This window comes from Austrofundulus limnaeus, unplaced genomic scaffold (assembly GCF_001266775.1).
Source record: "Austrofundulus limnaeus strain Quisiro unplaced genomic scaffold, Austrofundulus_limnaeus-1.0 Scaffold763, whole genome shotgun sequence".
NCBI lineage: Eukaryota > Metazoa > Chordata > Actinopteri > Cyprinodontiformes > Rivulidae > Austrofundulus > Austrofundulus limnaeus.
The window spans coordinates 80,519-103,394 of NW_013953165.1; the positions used below are offsets into that span (position 1 = coordinate 80,519).

At 41.9% G+C, this 22,876-nt stretch overlaps 2 protein-coding genes and 1 non-coding gene across 4 annotated transcripts in view; 2 read left to right on the plus strand and 1 right to left on the minus strand.

Moving 5' to 3' along the window:
- tdp1 (tyrosyl-DNA phosphodiesterase 1) overlaps positions 1-4,981 on the minus strand; it is a gene marked incomplete at its 3' end in the record, with an annotated part of 12,944 nt that extends 7,963 nt beyond the window's left edge. Inside the window, 5 exon segments of the mRNA XM_014028437.1 lie at positions 2,852-2,948; positions 3,040-3,095; positions 3,754-3,797; positions 3,901-4,467; positions 4,874-4,981. Of these exon segments, the coding sequence (XP_013883891.1) occupies positions 2,852-2,948; positions 3,040-3,095; positions 3,754-3,797; positions 3,901-4,465 (762 nt within the window).
- Positions 4,982-7,360: 2,379 nt separating this feature from the next.
- Positions 7,361-7,434, plus strand: trnat-agu (transfer RNA threonine (anticodon AGU)). Its single transcript has one exon. It is a non-coding gene; the product is annotated as a tRNA-Thr (tRNA).
- Positions 7,435-8,126: 692 nt separating this feature from the next.
- Positions 8,127-22,799, plus strand: lrp3 (low density lipoprotein receptor-related protein 3). 2 transcript variants are annotated; one of them, XM_014028440.1, is made up of 7 exons: positions 8,127-8,439; positions 12,848-12,983; positions 13,062-13,267; positions 13,661-14,277; positions 16,815-17,287; positions 18,584-18,716; positions 18,809-22,799. In XM_014028440.1, the coding sequence occupies exons 1-7, from the start codon at positions 8,385-8,387 to the stop codon at positions 19,574-19,576; spliced, it is 2,388 nt and encodes a 795-aa protein (XP_013883894.1). In that variant the 5' UTR covers positions 8,127-8,384; the 3' UTR covers positions 19,577-22,799. The 2 variants fall into 2 exon arrangements, with proteins under 2 accessions (XP_013883894.1, XP_013883893.1); XM_014028439.1 differs by having other exon boundaries at positions 8,129-8,439; positions 12,845-12,983.
- Positions 22,800-22,876: the final 77 nt, after the last annotated feature.

Sequence of the window (22,876 nt, forward strand, 5' to 3'; positions counted from 1 at the left end):
TCACCTGTTACCCTGTGTCTTTATCACTGTAACCCTGTGTCTTTATCACTGTTACTCTGTGTCTTTATCCCTGTAACCCTGTGTCTTTATCACTGTAACCCTGTGTCTTTATCACTGTGACCCTGTGTCTTTATCACTGTAACCCTGTGTCTTTATCACTGTGACCCTGTGTCTTTATCACTGTTACCCTGTGTCTTTATCACTGTAACCCTGTGTCTTTATCACTGTAACCCTGTGTCTTTATCACTGTTACCCAGGGTCTTCATCACCTGTGAGGAAACCTGTAACCATCTGAACGTGTCTGTGAGTTCTCAGCCTCTAAAACAAAAACACTCATGGACAAATCCTAAATCTTTATTTGTTGGATGAAGCAAACGTAGACATTATAAAGAATTTWTCACTCTTTTACTCACTGTTCTGTGCAGGGGTGGGGGGTGCCTAAAGCTGAGAGACAGGGGACACCTGGACAGGTCTCCAGTCCATCACAGGGATGCAGAGACACACAGTTACCAGTCAACTTGACATGCATGTTGCCAATCTCTGAGAGAAACCTGGACTACCTGGAGAAAACCCACATGTGCATGGAGGGAACATGTCACCTCCCCACACAAAGGCTGCTGTGAGGTGACAGCTCTAATCAACTTTTTTTTCCAGAACGTAACAGTGAATGTAGTTCACACACAGAAATGTTTTTCCATCCYCCGTTATTTCCTTATTTGTTCAAACTTAGAACATTTTACAACCTAATTTCCTCATTTTTAAGAGTGTGTAGGAACCCTACAGTCCACTTTATGACCTTTTATTAAAGGAAAAAGTTCAGAAGATGTGTATGATGACATCATAGAACATAAGATCCATAAACAGGACATTTAATGGTTCCACATTAAGAACATGACGGGAGTCCCGATCAGAACCAGTGGTCGGTCTACAGGCCACACTGAGACTGCTGCCTGTGCCTGCGGACACTACACATCTGGCTAAAGGACTGTCCACAGCATGAGCAGCTGTAGGGTTTCTCCTGGGTGTGCACCGTGCGGTGTCTCTTCAGGTGGCTTGACGAGATGAAACCTTTCCCACACAGCGTGCAGCGGTAACGTCTCTCTCCGGTGTGGATGAGCAGGTGGACCCTCAGGTTGTTGGGCTGGGCGAAGCCTTTCCCACAGTGGCAGCAGGTGTAGGGTTTCTCCTCTGCATGAACCTGTTGGTGCAGCTTCAGGGTGGCTGCCCCAGAGAACACCTGCTTACAGACTGCACACACCACAGGCTTTGCAGCAAGAGCAGCACCACTCCTAGACGGCGGCTGGCTGGATGTGCAGGCAGACACAGATGTGGAGACGGCAGCTGGAGGAGAAGGTGGCGAGGCTACGAGGGCAGCGTTAACACAAGTCATGTCGAAGGACGGGGAGAAAGCAGCCATTTTGTTAGTTCCACCTGTGAAAAGCATGGTGGCAGGACTGTCCCCCTCTCCCTGTGCAACAAGAGAGGACAAAGGCTGCTCAGTGTTTGTGCTCGCCACACCCAACTGTGCAACTGCATATGCTGCGCCAAGATGGCCGGCTCGCTCCTGCATCCAGGCCAGATCCAGGCTCACAACGTTGAGGTGGTCAGAACTGGGCTCATCCTCTTCCACAGGGACTGACAGATGAGAAGAGTAAAGTTCATCATCTGTGGTGTCGTCCGGTTGGACCTTCGGCTTTAGAAGACACTCTGTTTGGGTTTCAGGAGAGTCTTGAACCCCGTTGTTCACCTTCAGGCTCCTCCACACAGGTTTCATTACGCTGCTGCCGGTCAGGTGCATCTTCACTTCACTGGGAGAGGAGGCCAGGCTGGTCACACCCGTGTCAAAAACTGTATCAGTGGGAGGAGCCTCCTGACCGGGAGTCTGGGCTAAAGAAGGAAAGACGAGCACAAAGATGGAGGTGAGATTTCAAAATAAAAACTTTTACTAAAGATAAAGTTACTGTCTGACTGTCCAAAAATAATCTAGAGGAAAACTTTACATCCTTACAGAAATCAACCATTTCTAAACAAATAAGATGTTTGTTTTTGTTGATTTTTGGGAAATTGAAGGTTTAGTATTTGAATTTGAACATAACTTCAGAATTAGTTTGACAACATGACAATAGTTTCAACATCAAACCAGAGATGGATATATATATATCAGGGCCTGAAATTCGCTGCGGGATTGCGGGTATTGCGCATTATTTGATTGATTCCCGCAAATTTAGTTTTTATAATGCGGGAAATTCCCGCATACAATATTAGAGTAAAGTTTACATGGACGTTTACATCGGACKTATGACAAAGACGGACACTTCCGCTACAAACCTGGCGCGCACGGACGCGCGCTTTTTTCTTCTTCTTCACTTCTTGGTTGGGTAACAATACAGCGTGGTTGTTGGATTCAGTGATTCGGGATTCGGGACGGAAACCTAAACATGGATCGCTGGCTAAAACGTAATTCTAATATTACATCAACTGAAGAGGAGCCTGCTCCCAAAAAAACATCACAAGTTAGAACCGAAGCTGGAAGCGTCGCTGATACCACTGATGTCGCCGGGACTGTCCCAAAACCTCCGGATCCTCCAGGTAACGTTAGTGGCGAGAATGTTACTAAACAGCCGAAAGATAAGTTTCAAACTAACTGGCTCAGATTATATCCCTGGCTTGAATATAACAAAGGTGAAATGAGNTTTTTTTACCGACCTCAAAAAAAGTTATCGTGCGATTAATTGATTTATTGACTATCGCGACAGACCTACTCTCTTAGACGTTTGGCTAGCTCTCTAGGTGCTAATTAAAGTACTAATAAGAGTCAAACAAATGTTTCCACTGCTGGATGAACGCAGACCTGGCAGAAGCGGACGTGTGAAAAGGGCAGCGCTTGTTGCAGCAGTCGTGCTTTGGCCTCCCTCTTATCTCCATGGACGATAAGAACGGGATGGTCCCTATAAAAAATAAACACAACAGATGTTTAAAATGGACACCTGTGTACACATCTTCTCATTGTGTGATCAATAAAAGAAAATCTGGACTCACCTGAACTCTGGTGGGTACTGCTTTACCATCCAAGGGATATCGAAGCAGTAGTTAAACTAAAAAAAAAGAGAGTGGAGCGACATTAAGAGTGATGTAAGTCGCAGCCATGTTTGTTTTCTAATGCAATACAAGACAATTTCAAAAGATACATCACACTCATCCTGAAAGTGCCTGTGACATGTATATCCATGAAATACAAAAAGTAAAAAATACATATATTTATATTTAAGAAACTTGGCATAATGCACATGATTTTACCCGTTACGTCACATAATCGGCATATTTTCTTTTGAATTTGGATCAGCTGAAGTGAAACAGGAAGTGACATTAAAGGGGAGATCTTTGAGAAAGAAAACTTCCTGGTTTGTATTTATTGAAATAATATTATTTGAACTATGACTCCTTCTCATCTCTCTATGACAGCGATTAAAATAATATAAAGAAACATCATATTCTCCTCTACAGTCTGGGTTGTTGGCCATAGTAGCAATGCTCTGTTTGCATCCAGACATTCCCCTTTGACATCACTTCCTGTTACTGAGCATGCAAATATCTCAACAACTGTTCATCTCAGCGGCATGAAATCGTTTTTACAGTATGTTATCTTTCCAAAAGTACATTTTTATTTATKACAAAAATTTGATGTCACAGGAACATGAAGGTTCTATGTTGCATTTCATTTACAGCAAACATGATATAACATGAGTTACTCACCTGAACAGACTCTTTCAGTGTGCCAAATAATGGAGAGAGAATATCTGAGTAGAGGAGAAAGGTTGGGATGATTAGACAAAGGTGTGTCTGACTGATGAGAAGAGATGATTGCTCTGCAATAAGGAGATTTGGCAGTCAACACCTCACCTCTGATGTGCAGAGCTCCAGTGTTGTACTTCCTGTTCAGTCCCGTGACTTTGTTGAGGTAGAACCTGTAGGTGTCTTTCAGAGGAGGAACGCTGGACTCGAAGAAGTCGTCGGGCTCATCCAGGTAGTACAGCCGGCCGTGAGGACTCGGAGGACGCTCAAGCTCCACTTTTGGCTTTTTTGTCTGCGGGTTGTCCGGATTGTTCTTTTTCACATCTCCATCATCTCCATCACTGTCTGAGAGAGCCCAGCCTGTGCCGTCTGACACTTCTTTCTTCTTCCTCTTCCTAGCCGGCGAGGGGCTGCTTTCAGGCTTGACTGGATTTAACTGGTTCCTCGCAGCCGACTGTCTGGCCTCAGAGCCGACGGCGAGAGAAACCTCTGGAGGTCTGGCGGGTTCTGCTTTTACCGGCACTGGAGAGGCAGACCTATAAGAGCTGCGAGTGGACTCAGCAGTCTGACGGGACTCGGATGCTGTGGTCCCAGAAGGAGGAAGATTCTCGTCATCGTCATCATCATCACTGCTGGAGATGGTCCACTTGCCATGCTGACTGTCCTGAGACATGCCTGGAAGAAAAAAAACAGAGAGCAGCAGGATGAGAGAGGGAATAAAGGAGTCACAGAAACCGATTATCTGATTTGTTTAAAAAAAGTGCAGTAAAGAAACAGAAGAAAAGCCAAATAGCAGCTGTAAAATCTTTGGACATCCAATTTTAGTAGTGTTAAGAAAGATACAGACAAAGAGATGAAGATTGTAAGGACTCGTGGAGTGAAAGAAAACCTTCATTCAGAATTATACAAAATGCACGGCAAATATTTACACAAGCTACAGACTGATGTGGAAATAAACCATGCATTAAAAATCATGCAGGGGGACAACAACGCGACAAGAGACGAGATGGGTAAAAAAAATTAATGCAGTAAGATATAACCTAAAACAAAATTTCGTTTTTGTGTCACAAATTTGCTTTACCTCAGGGAAAAAGAGAAGCAGAACAGACTGATTCTGGTGTAAAATCAGAAAGACGTTTTACAGATTTCACCGCCTTCAAACTTTGTTGGACCTGTGCAGGAAGACACGCATACAGAAAATGAGTCCGTGTGGAAACACTAACCTGATTTGAGAGTTCCGCTGAAACGGTGCTTTTCTGTGGCTGTGGTGTTTTCTATGTAGCTACAGAGCTATCCTAACTCAATGAAAAATAAATGCTGCAAATCAAATTGAACTGTTCTGGTACAAAAAACACTTAAAATGGTTTCTGTAGTATTTTTGTTAAAGTTGCTGAAATTGAAAACTGACATATTCCTGTCAAAACAGACTGTCACTAGTGAGTTTAAGCAACATTATTGTTATTATTATTATTAAAGTATATACATCGATGAGTTTGGTGGGCAGCACTAGTCTAAAAATTAGTTCCACTAGTCCTAAAACACTAATTCAAATATTTAGTCCCCTAATTCTAAAGCACTAACACACTTAAATTTTTAGCAAACGCTAATTCTAAAGCACTTAAAAATGACTTAGTCAACCCATGGAACATTCTTCAACARCAGACAACATGAGACACGTATTGCCATGTTGCTCTCCCAAGACTTACATTGAATATGAATATCCATCCATCCTCTATACACGCTTCTTCCTTTCAGGGTCACGGGTGTCACAATTAGCAAAAGCCCTAAAGCACTAATCAGGAAATTACAACCCCTGGCAAAAAGTATGGAATCACCCGTCTTGGATGAGCACTCATTCAGACATTTCATTCTATAAAACAAACTCAGATCAAAAACATGAAACAATAATAAGGTCATTCCAAAGTGCAACTTGTTGGCTTTCAGGAACACTCAAAGAAATGAAGAGAAAACATTGTGGATGTCAGTGAATGTTACTTTTATTGATCAAACACAGGGAAAAAAGTATGGAATCACTCAAATTGGAGGTAGAACATAAGAACACACCCAGTCAATTTCCTTTCCCTAAATGGACACCTGCCTCAGATTAGATCTGCTCGTTAGTCTGCAGTTAAAAACACCTGCAGTCATGACACCTTGGAGGGCTGCTGGACRAMGTGGAGTGDCAMGAACCATGGCTCCAACAAGAGAAATGTCTCTTGARACAAAAGAGAGGATTGTGARACTTCTTGAARAARGTAACTCTTCMYGCATGGTTGCTAAAGATGTGGGCTGTTCACAGTCAGCTGTTTCCAAGATATGGACCAGATACAAACAACATGGAATGGTTGTTAAAGCCAAGCGTACTGGTAGACCAAGAAAGACATCAAAGTGTCAAGACAAACAACTTAAGGCCGTTTCTCTTGAAAACAGAAAAAGTACAACTAAACAGATGAAGCATAAATGGGAGGAAGCTGGAGCCAATGTATGTGACCGAACTGTAAGAAATGGCCTAAAGGAAATGGGATTTCATTACAGGAAAAGAAAACCATCACTGACACCTAAACAAAAAAGAACAAGACTRCAATGGGCTAAGGAGAGGCAATCATGGACTGTGGATGACTGGATGAAAGTTATCTTTAGTGATGAGTCAAGAATCTGCATTGGACAAGGTAATGATGTTGGAACTTTTGTTTGGTTCTGTTCCAGTGAGATTTATGAAGAGGACTGCCTGAAGAAAACAACCACATTTCCACAGTCCTTCATGATATGGGGCTGCATGTCAGGCAAAGGCACTGGGGAGATGACTGTGATTAATTCTATCTAAACTTTGACATTTTGGACAGTTTTCTCATCCCTTCAATTGAACAGATGTTTGGAGGTGATGAAATAADTTTCCAARATGACAATGCATCGTGCCATWGGRCAAAAACAGTGAAGGCATTCCTTGGAGAAAGACACATTCAGTCGATGTCATGGCCTGCAAATAGTTCAGATCTCAACCCAATTGAAAACCTGTGGTGGAAATTGGGGGGGGAAAGGTCCACAAGAAGGCTCTGACCTGCAAAGCTGATCTGGCAACTGCTATCAAAGATAGTTAGCACACAATTGATGATGAATACTGTTTGTCACTCATCAAGTCCATTCCTCAGAGACTGCAAGCCATTATAAAAGCCAAAGGTGGTGCAACTAAATACTAGTGATGTATTTTGAATGGACTTTTATCTATTTTTCATGATTCCATACTTTTTTCCTCAGAATTGAGTGATTCCATTTTTTCCTCAGAATTGAGTGATTCCATATTTTTTCCCTGTGCTTGGTCAATAAAAGTATCATTCACTGACATCCACAATGTTTTCTCTTCATTTCTTTGAGTGTTCCTGAAAGCCAWYRAGTTGCACTTTGKAATGACCTTATTATTKTATCATGTTTTTGATCTGAGTTTGTTTTACAGAATGAAATGTCTGAATGAGTGCTCATCGAAGCCTGGTGATCCCACTCTTTTTGCCAGAGGTTGTAGTTCTCTTTTTGTCTGTGATTTCAGCCGTATTTTGCCTGAACCGTACACATCGGCGCCGTGGCTTAGTTGGTTAAAGCGCCTGTCTAGTAAACAGGAGATCCTGGGTTCGAATCCCAGCGGTGCCTTTTACAATTAATAATCTTATCTTATTGACGTTGTACGTCCGTGTTATGCGTGCAGAAAGTTAATGGAATAAGTAACCGTTTCAGAAATTGTTTAAAATGTAAATTTTTAATTATTATTTTTATTTTATATTATTTTTATTTTTATTTTTTTGCAACAAAGATTTGCAGCCAACAGCGTGGGGGCAGCACCAAAACAGCAATTGAAGGAAGCGGACCTTTGGTTTACCATAAAATTTAGAATATTTAGATCAAATATTCCAAAGAAATGACGGACAGAACACTCAAATGGCAAGTATATATAAAATAAATAAATATAAAATAAAAAAGACAGAGAAAGTGGAAAAAACAAGTGCTTTCTTCAGACCGGAAGTTATGCACGCTTTCCTTCAAAATAAGTTTATACTATAGTCTGACGTAATTGTTTTACTGCAAACACAGCGCGAATCAATTTACTTGTAATTAGTATTATTTGTAAAAGTTCACAGTCAGTTGGATGTTTTACTATTAAATTATGAGACTGTTTTGCATCGCAGCTGATTTCAAAATTCAGGACTGTATGCAGTTATATGTCCAAAGTAAAACAGTCATAACACGGATACCACAGAACAGGGCAACGTTTGTTAATGTCTTTATATTTATTTATTTATTTTCCATATTTCCTATTTTATGGAATAATTTTCGTCGCGTTTATTTCGGCTTTTGTTTGACGTTCCACGTTATTTGAGCCTTTTACTTTGAAGACGTCCACCGGAAGTTCCTCGCTCAGCGTCTACCTTGCTCCTCCTGACGTCTCAGCTGGCCCTGCCTGCTGCAGCAGAGGACAACAATGCGTTTTCGCAGCGCGGAGCCGCCGGTGTGCCGGAGCTGACGGCGAATGCCGGAGCCACGCAGGGTCACGCACATGTCGAGCAAACCGTGTCGGTGGTAGGAGCGAGGGTCCTCGGCGGAGCATGGTGCTGCTGCTCCTCGGACTGCTGTGGTTCCGCTGCGCTCCGCTGTGTGCAGGTGAGAAACGACAACAGTGCTGCTGCGTTCACGCGACTGTCCTGTCTGTGGTTAAAACCACACTCATATGTTGGCTTGAACCAGTCTTTTGTTTGTCCCTGATGTGACCACATCACTGACCTGTTCACACCTGAACCACTGATGATGATGATGATGATGATGATGATGATGATGATGATGATGATGATGATGATGGCAATGTTTCTGCTGCGGATGAAGGGATGTGACAGATGAGCCTTTGGGGTTATTGTGGCATTGATCTGTTGTGGATAAATGATCGGGCTGAGTGTAGAAACATGGATGCTGTTTTCAAATGTGTGATGCTGCTCTCAGCATTACATCACTGTCTCTCTGCAGCCGGACAGCCCCCTCCCCTCCCCCTTTCTCAGTCTCCCAGTTATCATGCACCGCGCCTTATTAGTATGAGCACCAGGTAGCTGTGTGAATMATGACGACCACGCCATGCTGTTTGTTTACCCTTCTCTGCTTCTCAGATGAAGCAAAAAAACAGCAATAAACCTGCAAGATGAGCTGTTGCAGCACCTTGATTTCTTTCCTTTTTCAGGTGTTTGGGATTCTTGTCCTGCTTCATGACCCAGTTTGGGCTCAGCTTCAGATGACCTCACATTTGACCCTGACTGATGGGAAGAAGCAACAGCTGATTTCTTAATTATTTTTCATAAGGTGGAGTTAGGTTTTACAAATCTTCCGGCATTTTGCCTCAGTTTTGATGACTAAACATTGAAACTGTTCATTTTGTCATGAGCTGTTGTTCCTCTAAGCATTTATAACTTAGCTTTGAAAAAGTTGGGGTGTTGTGTAAAAATGTTAGTAAAAACAAAATACAAGAAATCTCAGAAACTCATATTTATTCGCAAACAACACGACATCAAAAGTTTGTGCTAAAAATTGTACAGTTTTTTTTAATGAGGTCATTTTTAACTTGATGAAAGTTTGGATACAGGTAACAAAAAGCTTAATTAAAAACAGCTGAAGTCGTTTTTTAAGAACTGGCAACAACTCGGTACGAGGGTTAGGTATAGGTTCAAAATAACACCAAAGCTCTTTAAAGTGGACTGAGGTAAAGGCAAGCAGAGATGGCATGTCGCTAAAGAGGAGAGAAACCATCTGTTATCAGCAGCGCTCACTTCTAAAGTCTGCCTCTCTGATGGTATAGAGATGCATTAGTTTTAGAGATGCTCAATATTGACTTTTTACCGCTATTCGATATGCCGATATTGTTAAACACTTCCGTTTCCGATATTAACCAATATTGCAAACCGATATTAAGCTGACATCAAAATCTCCTGTCAGGGACGTTCTGCCTTCTTTTACTGTGATACCCCACTAGATGCATTCCATAGGTAAATAGGGGTGTAAGAAAATATCGATACACTGAAATATCGCAATATTTCATTTCCTGATACTGTATCGATATTCTAAAGCCCTGAATCAATTTTTTATTAAGGTTTAAAATGTCAACTTTCCAGCCAGCCGTTCATTTTTATGTTGTAGTTCAGCCWCTGACCACTAGTTGGCAGCAGTGAGCCAGCCATTTGGAGGTAGAGGCTATTGTTAAGCATTGGGTGACCATTTTGTAAATTAAGATTAAAAACTAAAAGCTGTAAACAAAATACATTTTAAAACTATTTATTGGCAAAATTTAGTCTAATAATTGAAACCATGGATGAAATAAGACATATGAAACAAATAAAATAAAACGCATACAAAGCAGAACACAGCTAAATGTATCAAAAGTATGTCTATGTGATATTAGAATTTTCTGAGACAATGAATTTTGGTTTTTCATTTTTTTCCCCTGTAAGAGGTTTTTATTTAATAGAATTTTTTGGACAAAAAATTGCAATATATCACAATATATCGCCTTGCTTACAGTATCGCAATATATCGGGATATATCATATCGTGACCCCTCTGTCATGATATGTATCGTATCGCCAAATTCTTGCCAATACACAGCCCTATATGTAGGTAAACATTGTCTGCACAAAATAAAAACCATTTCACTGAAGTTATGGAAAAAGTGCCATATTTAATAACATTTTGTCTCAAACAATAGTTTGAATCATGCTCTCCCTGAGATAATCCAGTTTGTTGATGTCATCAATCGTGCAACAGTGAATGTCTCTGGACCACAAGCTTTTATTAACACATTTTGGTCAAATTCAGGCATTAATTTATTGGGCTTTCGTGATAGGAAGAAAAACCGATACGATATATAGAGATATTACATTTTTATGCCAATATCGGACCGATAATATCTGAACGCCGATATTAYTGGACATCCCTAATTAGTGTCTGTGCCATGAGCAGCTGACACATCCTCAAAATATTTCTTACACCTCTTTCAGACGTGCAAATTACGTTACAGAGATCCTTTGATTCCAAGAATTCAGTGTTTCTAAAATCATCAGCCAAATCTTTCACGACTAAGTGATATACTGGCTATTTTAACCACAACAAGATTAGTCTTCAATGGCACATGCCACAGATTTTTTTCCAATTTGAAAAATGTTTTGCAACTTTGTTTTCATCTGAATGTAACATACATAACACTGTAAACTGAACTCCAGCAAAAAAATGAAAAATAAATGTTCAAGTTAAAGAAAATATTATTTATTTATTTATTTATTACTCAAAAAAGTTGATTTTACATGATATTGCCCCTTTAACTATCTTAAAAAATAAAAACATCTAATGTGTAATGTGTAAAAGGCAGTATGGCACAAAAGCACCGTTAATACAAAAAAGGGCTTCAGAGTTAGAGTCCAGGTGCATCGTGAGACAAAATTCCAGTAAAGATTGTTAACCAGGTCGAATCTAATATCAAACCAAATTCTCAAAAACTCATATATTGAACACGGCCCTGTCTTAAATAGAAGTTTACTGTGTTTTATTCTGAATAAAATTTGCAGTTTAAGAGATTTGCAAAGCATTACACAACGTCCCAACTTTGTCAGGATGTCACGGACTGATAACTAAAACCTTCAAATGGACAGAAGATGCACTTGATCTAATAAACATGCAGTAATGTTGTGCTGCTACAGTTTACATCTGTGCTGAGCTGGACATGTTCAGGTTGTCGATATGCATCACTTAGCTTTTAAGTCCACCCCACTCCCCTGCTTCATGCTGACTTCACAGATAACTCAAGCAAGCCTGAAACACACACACACACACACACACACACACACACACACACAAGTTTGTTTTTCTATCCCCGTGGGGACTTCGCTTTGACTTCCATTCATTTTCCAATCATTTCTATAACCGAACCCTGAATCTTTATCTAAAGCCTAACCTAAGTACATTGACCCTAAATCTAGCCTCAACTAATACCTTGGTCCTAAACCTAACCCCTGACCCTAAATCAGCACCCGTACTCATGGAGAACAGGCTTTGGTTCCCATGAGGAGCAAGGCTTTTTTTTTTCTGGAAAATGGTCCCCATGATATACCAAAAATGCGTTCACACACATACTGTATGGGCTCTGCAGAACCGAGCCTGCGGTACGTGACAGAGATGAGTAATCGCTGGCGAAGAGTCGAGTTGATGTTCTGCCTCTGTTGTCGAGAAGCTTTTAAAAGGGGCGCATCTTCCTGCGTCGGTTTGATTCCCTCTGCAGTGTCAGACCCTAGTGAGGTTCTTTACCTCTCAGCACATGAGGTGAGGTGTTCTGGTTCTCAGCACAGAAACTAAGTAAAGTTGTTTGGTTGACATCACAGTTCAGATACGGTATTTGTAGGAACTCTGGGTCAGAATAGGATTTTTGGATTGTAACCGCTTCAACATACTTTGCCTTATTTTACCTATTCTTATATTAAAATCTTTAACTTGTTTAGGAAATTACAGCTTTTTATGCAGTTAACTTTGTTTACATTGTTTCTAATTTAAATGAATGGAGAACTGTAGATCCCTGGGAAACTTTGTGCTCTTTGAAAGCTATTTAAACACACAAACTTTGTATATTTTTTTATTTTTAGCTGCTGTTTTACTAGTCTTAGATTTTGTTCTGATGATGTTAACTTTAACAATTACCTCTCAGCTCCTGCAACCAACCTCAAAGTCATTCAGCACTCAGCATTCACGCTGCATTTTCTCTAGTCAGACAAAAGATAATTTCCTTCCTAATGCTGTTGTTTGAGACAATAAAAGCCGGAGCCAGGTTGTGGTTTTTGTTCCGGGGACAACTCATTGTGACATTGTGTTGTTCCCTGGAGCAGCAGGCAGAGAGACTGTTGCCTTGGCTGCTCGGTTCAACTCCCGCTGCTTCTGTTTAAGCAATCCAAAAATGTCTCATGCTCATTAGTCACCATTGTGGATTATTTTTAAATCAAATGCCAGAAAACAATATTCCACAGTCGATGCTCCTCTTGTCTTTACAGCAGGCTGCAGCGAGCAGCTGGAGGTTCACACAGAGCGGAGGGGCGTCATCTACAGCCCCTCCTGGCCTTTAAACTACCCGCCTGGCCTCAACTGCAGCTGGCGCATCCAGGGGAGTCCAGGAGAGGTCATCACCATCAGGTAAGTCTCGCCTCTGCCACGCCCACGTTCCAATTTCTGCAGAACGAGCGCCCGACGTGGTCGACCCCTGTGCCGCAGTTTCCGGAACTTTGACGTAGCGGAGTCGGGACAGTGCGCGGGAGACCGGCTCCTGCTGACCCCGTCGTGGAGCGGAGAGTCCGCGCTGTGCGGCTCCGTGCTGCCTCCCCCTTTCATCTCCACCAGGGGGCGCGTTTGGCTCTACTTCCACTCCCAGACCAACAGCACGGGCCAAGCCCAGGGCTTCCGCCTCTCCTACATCAGAGGTATGCAGCTGTGCCCTCCAACATGAGCAGGAAGTGGAGTTATCCTCTCATAGAAAGGTTTAAAAACTCAGAGTCTTTCAGCTTTTATTACCGCCTGTTGCCAGGAGCCCATGAGGACATGTCTTCTTGAGTGTGTTTGTCTGTTAGCAAAATATCTCAGAAACAACTATGTTTTTTAACGAAACTGTCAGACAGTAATAACTAATTAACAGCTCATCAACATAATACAGTTTTATAAATRTTCAGCTACACTGCAAAAATTAGCCATCTAGAAATAAGTTTAAAAATACTAGATTATAGTCTGTGTCTTCTCAGTTTAAGTGAAATAATCAGTCAGTGCAGTAAGAGAAGTGTACGTGTCAGATCTGATGTCTGAAGGTGTTTCCTCTGCAGGCCACCTGGGTCAGAGCAGCTGTCAGTCCGACGAGTTCCTCTGTGGGAACGGGAAGTGTCTCCCTCGCTCCTGGAAGTGCAACGGGCAGGACGAATGCGGCGACRCCACCGACGAGCGCGGCTGCTCCCCGCCTCCCACGGAGTCCCGCCCGGGCCTCTGCTCCCCCGGCTCCCTGCCGTGCACCGAGGCTCAGACCACCCGCTGCCTGCCGGCCGCCCTGCGCTGCGACGGGGCCGCCGACTGCCCCGACGGCAGCGACGAGCGGGGCTGCCCGGACACCAGCTGCGGCCAACGGCTCGGCAACTTTTATGGCTCGTTCGCCTCTCCGGATTTTTTYCGCGCCGACCGGGGCGCCGCGTCCGAGCTGAGGTGCTCCTGGCTGCTGGACACTCAGGACGCCAAGCCCATTGTGCTGCAGCTGGACCTGCAGCTGGGGCCCGGAGATTTGCTCCACGTCTACGATGGCCTGCTGCAGCACRCCGAGCACCTCCTGCAGGTGCTGTCGCATCACAACAACAGGCGCCCGATGCTGCTGGAGTCCAGCCGAGGCCAGATGAGTGTCCTGTACATGGCTCAGCCTCGCAGCTCCGGACATGGCTTCAATGCCACGTACCAGGTACTGCCTGATCAGAACAACAGCAAGGACTGGTTTTGTTTGACGTGTTTTAGATCAGTGGTTCCCAACCATTTTTTTCTCAAAGTTCCCACTTACTTCCAAACCAAGCTACACACACTAAAAATTACATTCATCATAGTATTTTATATGGAACAAATCACAACTAAAGCTGTGCTGAATCAGCAAATAATACAATAGGGATGTTGATACATTTTTAATCCTACACCAATATTAAATCTGACTGGATTCCAAAAGAACATTACAAACCCTACAAAATAACACCAAAATCATGTGTTTATCTCAAGTATGAGGGAAGTTATTGATGTTTGTTTAGGTGAAATCWGCTCATGTTTTCTTGCTGCAGTTCACAGCAGAACCAATTTGTGACCATTTCACCTTGCTGTTTTCTATTTTTGCTCATAACTTCCTCAGTGTTCAAGATATCGCCATGAAATTTTAGGAAAAGATTCACATTCTGATTTTTGTAGGAAGCATCTTGTATCCTAAAAATCGAATAAAACTTAATAATATCTGATGCAAATGCAGCAGAAGAGGTATAAAATAATATTACAAGGCAAACTGCAGCATCAAATCAACTTAATGTGTCTTAGAAAGTAAGGAAATTAAAACRATTTAAAAACCATGTGGACATCTGTTTTGTAAACAAAGCTCCTCAACCAATGACAGCGTGTTAAATGTGTCAGGTGATGAAGACGAGCGTCAAAACACTTTAAAACAAGCGCTGTTCTGGATTAAAAAAAAACACACTTCGACGTTTCAAATCATTATCAAATTTGGAACAATGGCTGATAAAATAATGTTCTTCATGGCAGCTTATCTCTTTAAGGCATCACTAGAAAAACTTGGGTGATTTACTTTGATCCTCTTTTCAAAAACTTGACTCTTCAAAACGCATCAACAAATATTAAAAACTGGAAGACGAGGCCGTAGCTAACTACCTGACATCAGCACGCTTTGTTGAAATTCGTAGAAATAACAAAGCCGGAGGAAATTACAAGAAACGCACTGAGCAGCCTGGCAATATCTGGTCACAGCAGTTTGGGAAGAAAATGGCAGCAGCTGCTGACGAAATGTCCCTATACAATGTAAACCACATTTAATTTACTTCTTTAAAACACTAGTCAATAATGTATCATATTGGGCATGAAACAAGCATTAGAATCATACTAATAAGCTGCTATATACAGTCTAAACCCCATAGAAAAATGTTAGCGTAATGCTAATTTCAGAAAAATCATGCATGAAAAACACATTTTTCCTTTAGTTCACAACAAAAAAATTAGTCTACACAGTTACACAAACATTTAATATTGCAATAACAAACAACTTACCACGTTTGGCAATGTATTTAACTCAAGATGTAGAAGTTTTCTTAAATTTTTTAAGATGTTTGCTTCTTTTAAAGTCACTTCCGGTTTTGTCTAATTTTACTTCCATTTTCACACGAACCCCTTCAGAATAAAAGTAAACAACTCATAGAGCCCCCTAGTGGAATGGAGGGAGTCAATCCAACACCCCACCTCTACCAAAGATGCATTAAACCAGGGGTGCCCAAACATTTTCCCCGAGGGGGCCAAAATGAAAATCTATCCAGAGCTGCGGGCCAAATGCAGTTATATAATACATGAAATACAAATATTTTTTAAAAGTAAAGTCCTTTATTTTTAACGATTAAGCTGTGCAATGGCCCTCTTTTGTTTTAGTCTGTGCACTTGGAGAAAGTCTGCCATACGCTCAAGTAGCAAAGGCTCATGGGACATATCATAAATTGATAAAATATGAGTTTTTGTGGCCTTATAAAGTGTGCAAATCTACATGTGGTGTTAAATCGATCTAAACATTTCTTGTTGTCATTTCATGTTTCATGTTTAATCCTAATAAATCAAAGATACGTATGTCAGCACCATGGCTGAAAACTACCTTCACTACAGCCTCTTTAGATAGTCATTTGACCAATGGAAATACTGTGTTTCTACCTATAGGATAACAGGTTACAATCTTGTAAATTTGGCAACTGTTGGTGGGCCAAATCAAATGGCTTGGCGGGCCAAATTTGGCCCGCGGGCCCCACTTTGGGCTCCTCTGCATTAAACCTTTATCCATCCATCCATCCATCCATTTTCTGTACACGCTTCTTCCTTTTCAGGGTTGCGTGGGTCACTGGTGCCCATATCTAGCAGTCACAGTGCGAGGGGCGGGGTACACCCTGGACAGGTCGCAAGTCCATCACCTAATAAACCTTTATCTCTTTATCAAAATAATAAGAATAATTCAGAATAATTACTAACATTTATTTGCAAATGAAAAATAAATGGAGTTGTTTTGTTGATTTTTTTATTCATTTTTTTTACAAAGAATAAATTTATATTCTCACAATTTTTGAGCAGACAAGACTATAGGCCCCCTCGTGCCTCTGGTGGAGCCCCCAGGTTGGAAACCACTGTTGTAGATGGTAGAGATAGAGAAGTGCCCTTTTGTCTCCTATAATGATTGTTTTTCCTGTCCCACCCGCCCAGGTCAAAGGGTACTGCTTCCCCGGTGAGCACCCCTGCGGCAGCRATCTGGGCTGCTACTCGGAGCGCCAGCGCTGCGACGGCTACTGGCACTGCCCCTCTGGTCGTGACGAGGAGGCGTGCGCCGTGTGTCCGGACGGGGAGTTCCCGTGCGAAGGAGCCACCGGAGCGTGCTACCCTGCATCGGAGCGCTGCAACAATCAGAAACGGTGCCCGGACGGGTCGGACGAGAAGAACTGCCACGACTGCCAGCCTGGGAACTTCCACTGCGGGACCAACCTGTGCATCTTTGAGACGTGGCGGTGCGACGGCCAGGAGGACTGCTTAGACGGGAGCGACGAGAGGGACTGCCTGGCCACGGTGCCCAGGAAAGTGATCACGGCGGCCCTGATTGGCAGCCTGGTGTGCAGCCTCCTGCTGGTCATCGCTCTGGGGTGTGCACTCAGACTGCACTCACTCAGGAGCAGAGAGTACAGGTGACGACTCTTTGAAATCTACATTAACAGACTTGTCTGAATTATGTATTTCATCTTATTTACAATAATTATTAATTGATTACTATAATGGTGTCTGTGTCTATGCAGGGTGTGTGTTTTCTGTTAGCAAAATATCTTAAAGCAGTGGACAAACAAAATWGGACATCTACAAAAGTCAAACTCCAGATGGCTCACAGCTAATTGATTTTCATCAACAAAAATGGTTATAACTCTATTGGTTTGACTGATTCTGGGCTAAAATTTGTCGTGGTTGTACCTGAGCCAACATTTGCACAGAAATCACAGGAGATCTTGCAACGTTTTCTAAATTTATCCCAAATTCTGTTATTTCTCAACATATAATGATTTATTTATTTTTGTTGTATTTCACCTTCATTAACGGGTAAATTCCACTGAGATCACAAGTCTCTTTTCAAAGCAGGCCTGGAGCTGAAGGTCGTCTCAACAGGGCTTAAAATGAAACTTTTCTCCAGCTCCAGCTGTTACCTTTTTTAGTGTCGTTTCATTGTTCTCCAGTTTTAATATTTACTATAATTTGCTGTTTTGTAACACTTTGAGATTTTTGCTAATGAAAAGTGTGTTACAATTAAATTCATTATATATATTTATAACTGTTATAATCGTTTATGTTTTTTTGGACTGGGAGAAAACCCACAAAAACACGACACAAGGAAAATGTGCAAACTCCACACAGAAAGACCCCTGGTCCAGAGCGRGGTTCAAACGTTTGTTAAACTGAATGCCTGTGGTGGGCACAGTTCCACTAAAGCACCAGTAGGGGAACTAATTTCCTGATTAGTGCTTTGGGGCTTTTGCTAACTTTAAAAATTATTAGTGGATTAGCACTTGCTAAATTTAGAAGCACTAACTGAGGTCTGTAAATGTTATGGATCAATGTTAGTGTTAACAGCTGAGGGTGAAAGCTGTCACACATTTTGTTCATATGTGTGTCACTGATCCACCAGGTGATAATATATGAACTCAAACACGGCTGTGGAAAGTCAATGATAAGTCTTAAGAGAGCAACATGTGACTCATGTTGTCTGTTGAAGAATGTTCATGGGTTGACTGGGTTATTTTAGTGCTTTAGAATTAGCTTTTGCTAAAACTTTCAGTGCGTTAGTGCTTTAGAATTAGGGGACCTAAATATTTAAGTTAGTGTGAAACTAATTTTTAGATTAATGCTGCCCACCACTGCTGAATGCATTGAACTTTATTATTCTTCAAGCAACACTTGACTTTTAATTTAAATGTATATATTTTATTTGCTTGCAGAGCGTTTGAGACTCAGATGACTCGCATGGAGGCAGAGTTTGTTCAGAGAGAAGCTCCTCCTTCATACGGTCAGCTGATAGCCCAGGGTCTCATTCCCCCGGTGGAGGACTTCCCCGCGTACAACCCCACTCAGGTAACAGAAATTGCACACAAACACCCCACACAGTGAGGAAATGTCTAAACAGCCCGTGTCCGTCTCTCCACCCCCACCTTCCTCCCCTCCAGGCCTCCGTCCTGCAGAACCTCCGCTTGGCGATGCGCAGACAGATCAGACGCCACTCGTCTCGCCGCTCCACTTCATCCTCCTCCTCTTCCTCCTCCTCCTCCCGGCGGCGTCTCGGGCACCTCTGGAGTCGGCTGCTGCACAGCCGGAGCCGAGGCCACTCCGCGCTGCTGGATTCCAGCGGACCCACGCAGATCATACTGGGGCTTCACAGCTACCAAACGGTGAGGGGGCCGGGCGGGCCGGGCGAGGCCGCGTCAGGAACCGGACTCCAGAACGAGGCGGAGGAGGTCGACGCGCGGAGCTCACGCTGCTCGCCGTCAGCGGACCTGCAGGCGTGCACGCCGGAGAGCCCGGCCTCTCCTCTCTCCTTCCACTCGGCGGAGAGTCTGGATGAGGAGGAGCTGTCGCCCGTCAGCAGGGGGCCCGCGCCTTCCAGGCCTTCCAGCCCCCAGCAAGCCTCCGCGCCCTCCTGCCACCTCCGGCCCTCTAGAAAAATGGTTCTGGAGCTCGCCGTTAACCTGAAGGGTGTTTCCTTAAGACATTACTCACCTCTGGGGCCTTTATCCCCCATCTCCCCCTCTGTGTTCACGAGCAGCCCCCAAACGCATTCGCCTCCACTTCACCCCGAGGGTTCAGAGGTGGTCTCACCTGCAGAGCCGAGGGTCTCCTCAGTGAAAGTGGAGGAGGGTGTCTGCCGCTTCACTGCGAATGCGCAGAGCAGGGAAATAAACAGAGAGGAGGAGAGAACGAGAGAAGGAAACGGCTGATTTGGGAGGTTTCAAAATAAAAAATCTCCACTCTGATCAAGTGTCCTTCAGCAGTGTCTGCACCCGAGCGGGAGGTGGAGCTGCATCGTTCTCCCCCCGCACGCAGGAGCCCCTACCCCGTTTATTATTCTGAACACTCACGCCGTGCATTTGCACTAAATGATGCATATGCAGTCTTTTCCTAAAACCAGCATTTCTTACACACCGCTCGCTTAGATTGCACCCAGGTTAACCTGCTGTGTAATAAAATGTTCCACAAACCTAAACTAAAAGATTTGGAAACCTGAAAATCCAGAATATCCGCTTCATGTCAGAGCCAATACAACACCGCCTTATACTGTGAGTCCTGAAGCCTTTGGAGGGATGCGTTTCATTTCTTCGTCATCACGAGGTGATAAAAATGTTGTTTCGTGACTGTCGTAGTGCAGAATGATGTTTTACATTTTTGATAGTCAACGCTATAAACCTTTCATTTCTTTTAAAAAGAATTATACAAATATTATTCTGACTCAAATATAAGAGACATGGTTTCAATTATGTCACAAATTATTACACATATAGTGCACAGGTGTTTGTAGCAAATGTGTTGTCATATTTAAATGACAATACGATGAACAGAAATGAACTTTCTGCTGGCTTTAGTTTTCAGTAGATTTCATGGCAAAGAAAATACTAAATATCACATTTTCTTTTTTCTCTTAAATCAAACCAATTAGTTGGTTTTAATCAAAGGCAAACTTTAGCAGAGAAGACTGCTTCTACCTTTTTAAAGACATTTTTAGGATTATAAATATGTTGTTTTAGCTAACACGCTCCTGCGTGACAGAGCCACATCAAACTAAACACATAAAAAGTTTTGAATGAATGAAAGAAAAACAATGAAATTAGTGTTTGGTAGATTATTTATTTATTGTAAAAATGCTTCTTGACAATAGATCTTATACCAGGCAGCTGATTGGCAGCACCTGAGGGCGACCAGAAACTGTAAACAAGTGAGAAGATTTGGCAAAATTCTCACCTCAAAACTCGGTTCATCCCATAAATGCATGTTCCGTACAAATGTGGCTCCATTTAAAATGGAAATTACCAGACTTTCAAACAGTATAAGATTTATTGCCAAGAATTATTGTTACAACAAAGAAATAATCTACCCAACACAATTGTCCTTACTTTTTGTTCTAAGTTTATTTGTCCTCTTTCTTCTACCAAACTGCAAATATTTAAGGCTGTTGATGTTCTTCTCCTTGTAATTCAGTCACACTTCTTAAAAAAAAGTCTGGAAATGTCATCATTCACCTCAGTAAATACTGGTATTGATGCTGCGGGAATTAAAATCCATTAAATATTAATGGCAGAGAAACAGTTAACTTAGCACAAACCCTCATTCTTAGTGGTAAAAATCTAACTGCTGCAACAAATTTATCACATCGGTTTATTATTTAAGAAAGTGAAACTTGAGGAAAATTTGACCTTTGACCCAAGATGGCCAACTTCCTGTTGGTTTTAGTGAATAACTCCAAGAGACTTTTTTTCTTGATTTAAGGAGATCTACCAGTGCCCCGAATTTCAGCTCTCTAGGACTTACCAGTTCCTCTTTCTCATGTTAGGTGGCGCTGTCGAGTCATTTGGCCACGCCCAATAAAAAAATACCAATGGAATCATGCGATTTTCACCAGGGGACAATTTTGGGTTTAAGTGTTTCTTCCTGTTTCTTTAACACAAGCAGACAACCAGCTATTTTAGCAATAGACAATAGACATAGAATTAAACAATAGTTTTTGTTTTAAGAGGAGTTCCTATATATTTTATATTTGTGCAAAGCTAATTGTATACTTGCGGTAAAAAAAAACTACTTTTATGTGTTTTTTATTTATTATTGTTCCAGTACTTGTTTAACATCACTAAATATGCTTCTGTCCAACCTTTATGATACTTGGGCTTCATGCACCAACCTGTTTTTTTAAAGCTTTTCAGGAAGTTTAGCAAGAATTAAAACTGAAGACTTGGATGAACGTCGAGGTTGAGTCCAAGGACGTTGCCTGTAAATCTGCTCAGCTACTCGTTCTCTCACTTGAATAATCCGGTGTTAATCTGTGATTGTATTTACGCTCAAAAAGACTGAAGTGAATGAATGAGAGAAGCCGACCTGCTGACTGTGCTCGCTTTACTGAAGGTGTCTGGACTGCGAGTGGGAAAATGACTTCATATTTTCTACAATGGGAACAATAAAAAAAAAAAAAATCTATTTTTCAGTCTTCAGTGGAGACTTGTGCTAATTTAGACACTGCTATGTTCTGCTGGTTTTGGGCACCATTTGTAAAGCTGTTTTGCCTCATGTTGTGACACTGGTGGGCAAATATTTTACTAATCAATGGAGAACTTTTAAAGAATGTAAGTTTAGCCTTTTTTTTTTTCTTATTTCCATCAGTATCTTGCAGCAGAAGGAAAAGGTCGATCACCAGTGTTGGTCAGTAAAAGAGGGGCATAAATGTGAGTTCCTGCAGGTTTTCTTCTAAAGTGAGCTGAATGTGCCATGATGCCACCCTCGTGCTTCTTATCGTAGATTGAGTTGTAAAAAGCTGCTGCTACAGCCTGCGTGTGCCATTGAAGAGGTTTCCATCTAAAACTGTTTTTTAAGCTTTGCTCTTTCAACCATTTGACAGTAAATAATACAGTATGATTTACTGTCAGAATAAAACACATAACAGCACAGATTATTTCTCTGGCATAAAACATTTCACTGCTTCATCAAGAAGTTTATCTCTGGGATTATCAAGAATGTGGATTTTCTGTAACTTTACAGAAGTGTGTGTAAATATTCTCTCCTGGTTACATTCAACACCTTGAAGCTCTTTTTAGATAATGTGATGTGATTTTTCATGTTAATAATGACCCAGTGGTAGTGGCTGAATATCTATTGCACTGTTAAATACACAGACCTGTTAAATACACAGACCTGTTAAATACACAGACCTGTTAAATACACAGACCTGTTAAATACACAGACCTGAGGCCATTGTAAAGTTTTACTTGATCAAATTGATGAAAACTTTTTTTCTTGTGTTTTTTTGTAATGTTCATCCTGAAAGGCTGAAGTCATCATCTAATTGTTTGAAAGCATTTCTTACATTTTGAGGTTTTCCGTCTAAAACCTGCACAGCTTTCTGCTTTTATTTTGTTGTTTTAAGGTGCCTGAAATGAATAAAGTTAAACCTGCAGCTCATTTTGTTTTTCCAATTCTTTTATTGTAAAGTGTCCACCTGGGCTTAGTGATCAGTGCCAGTAGCAACATAACACAAC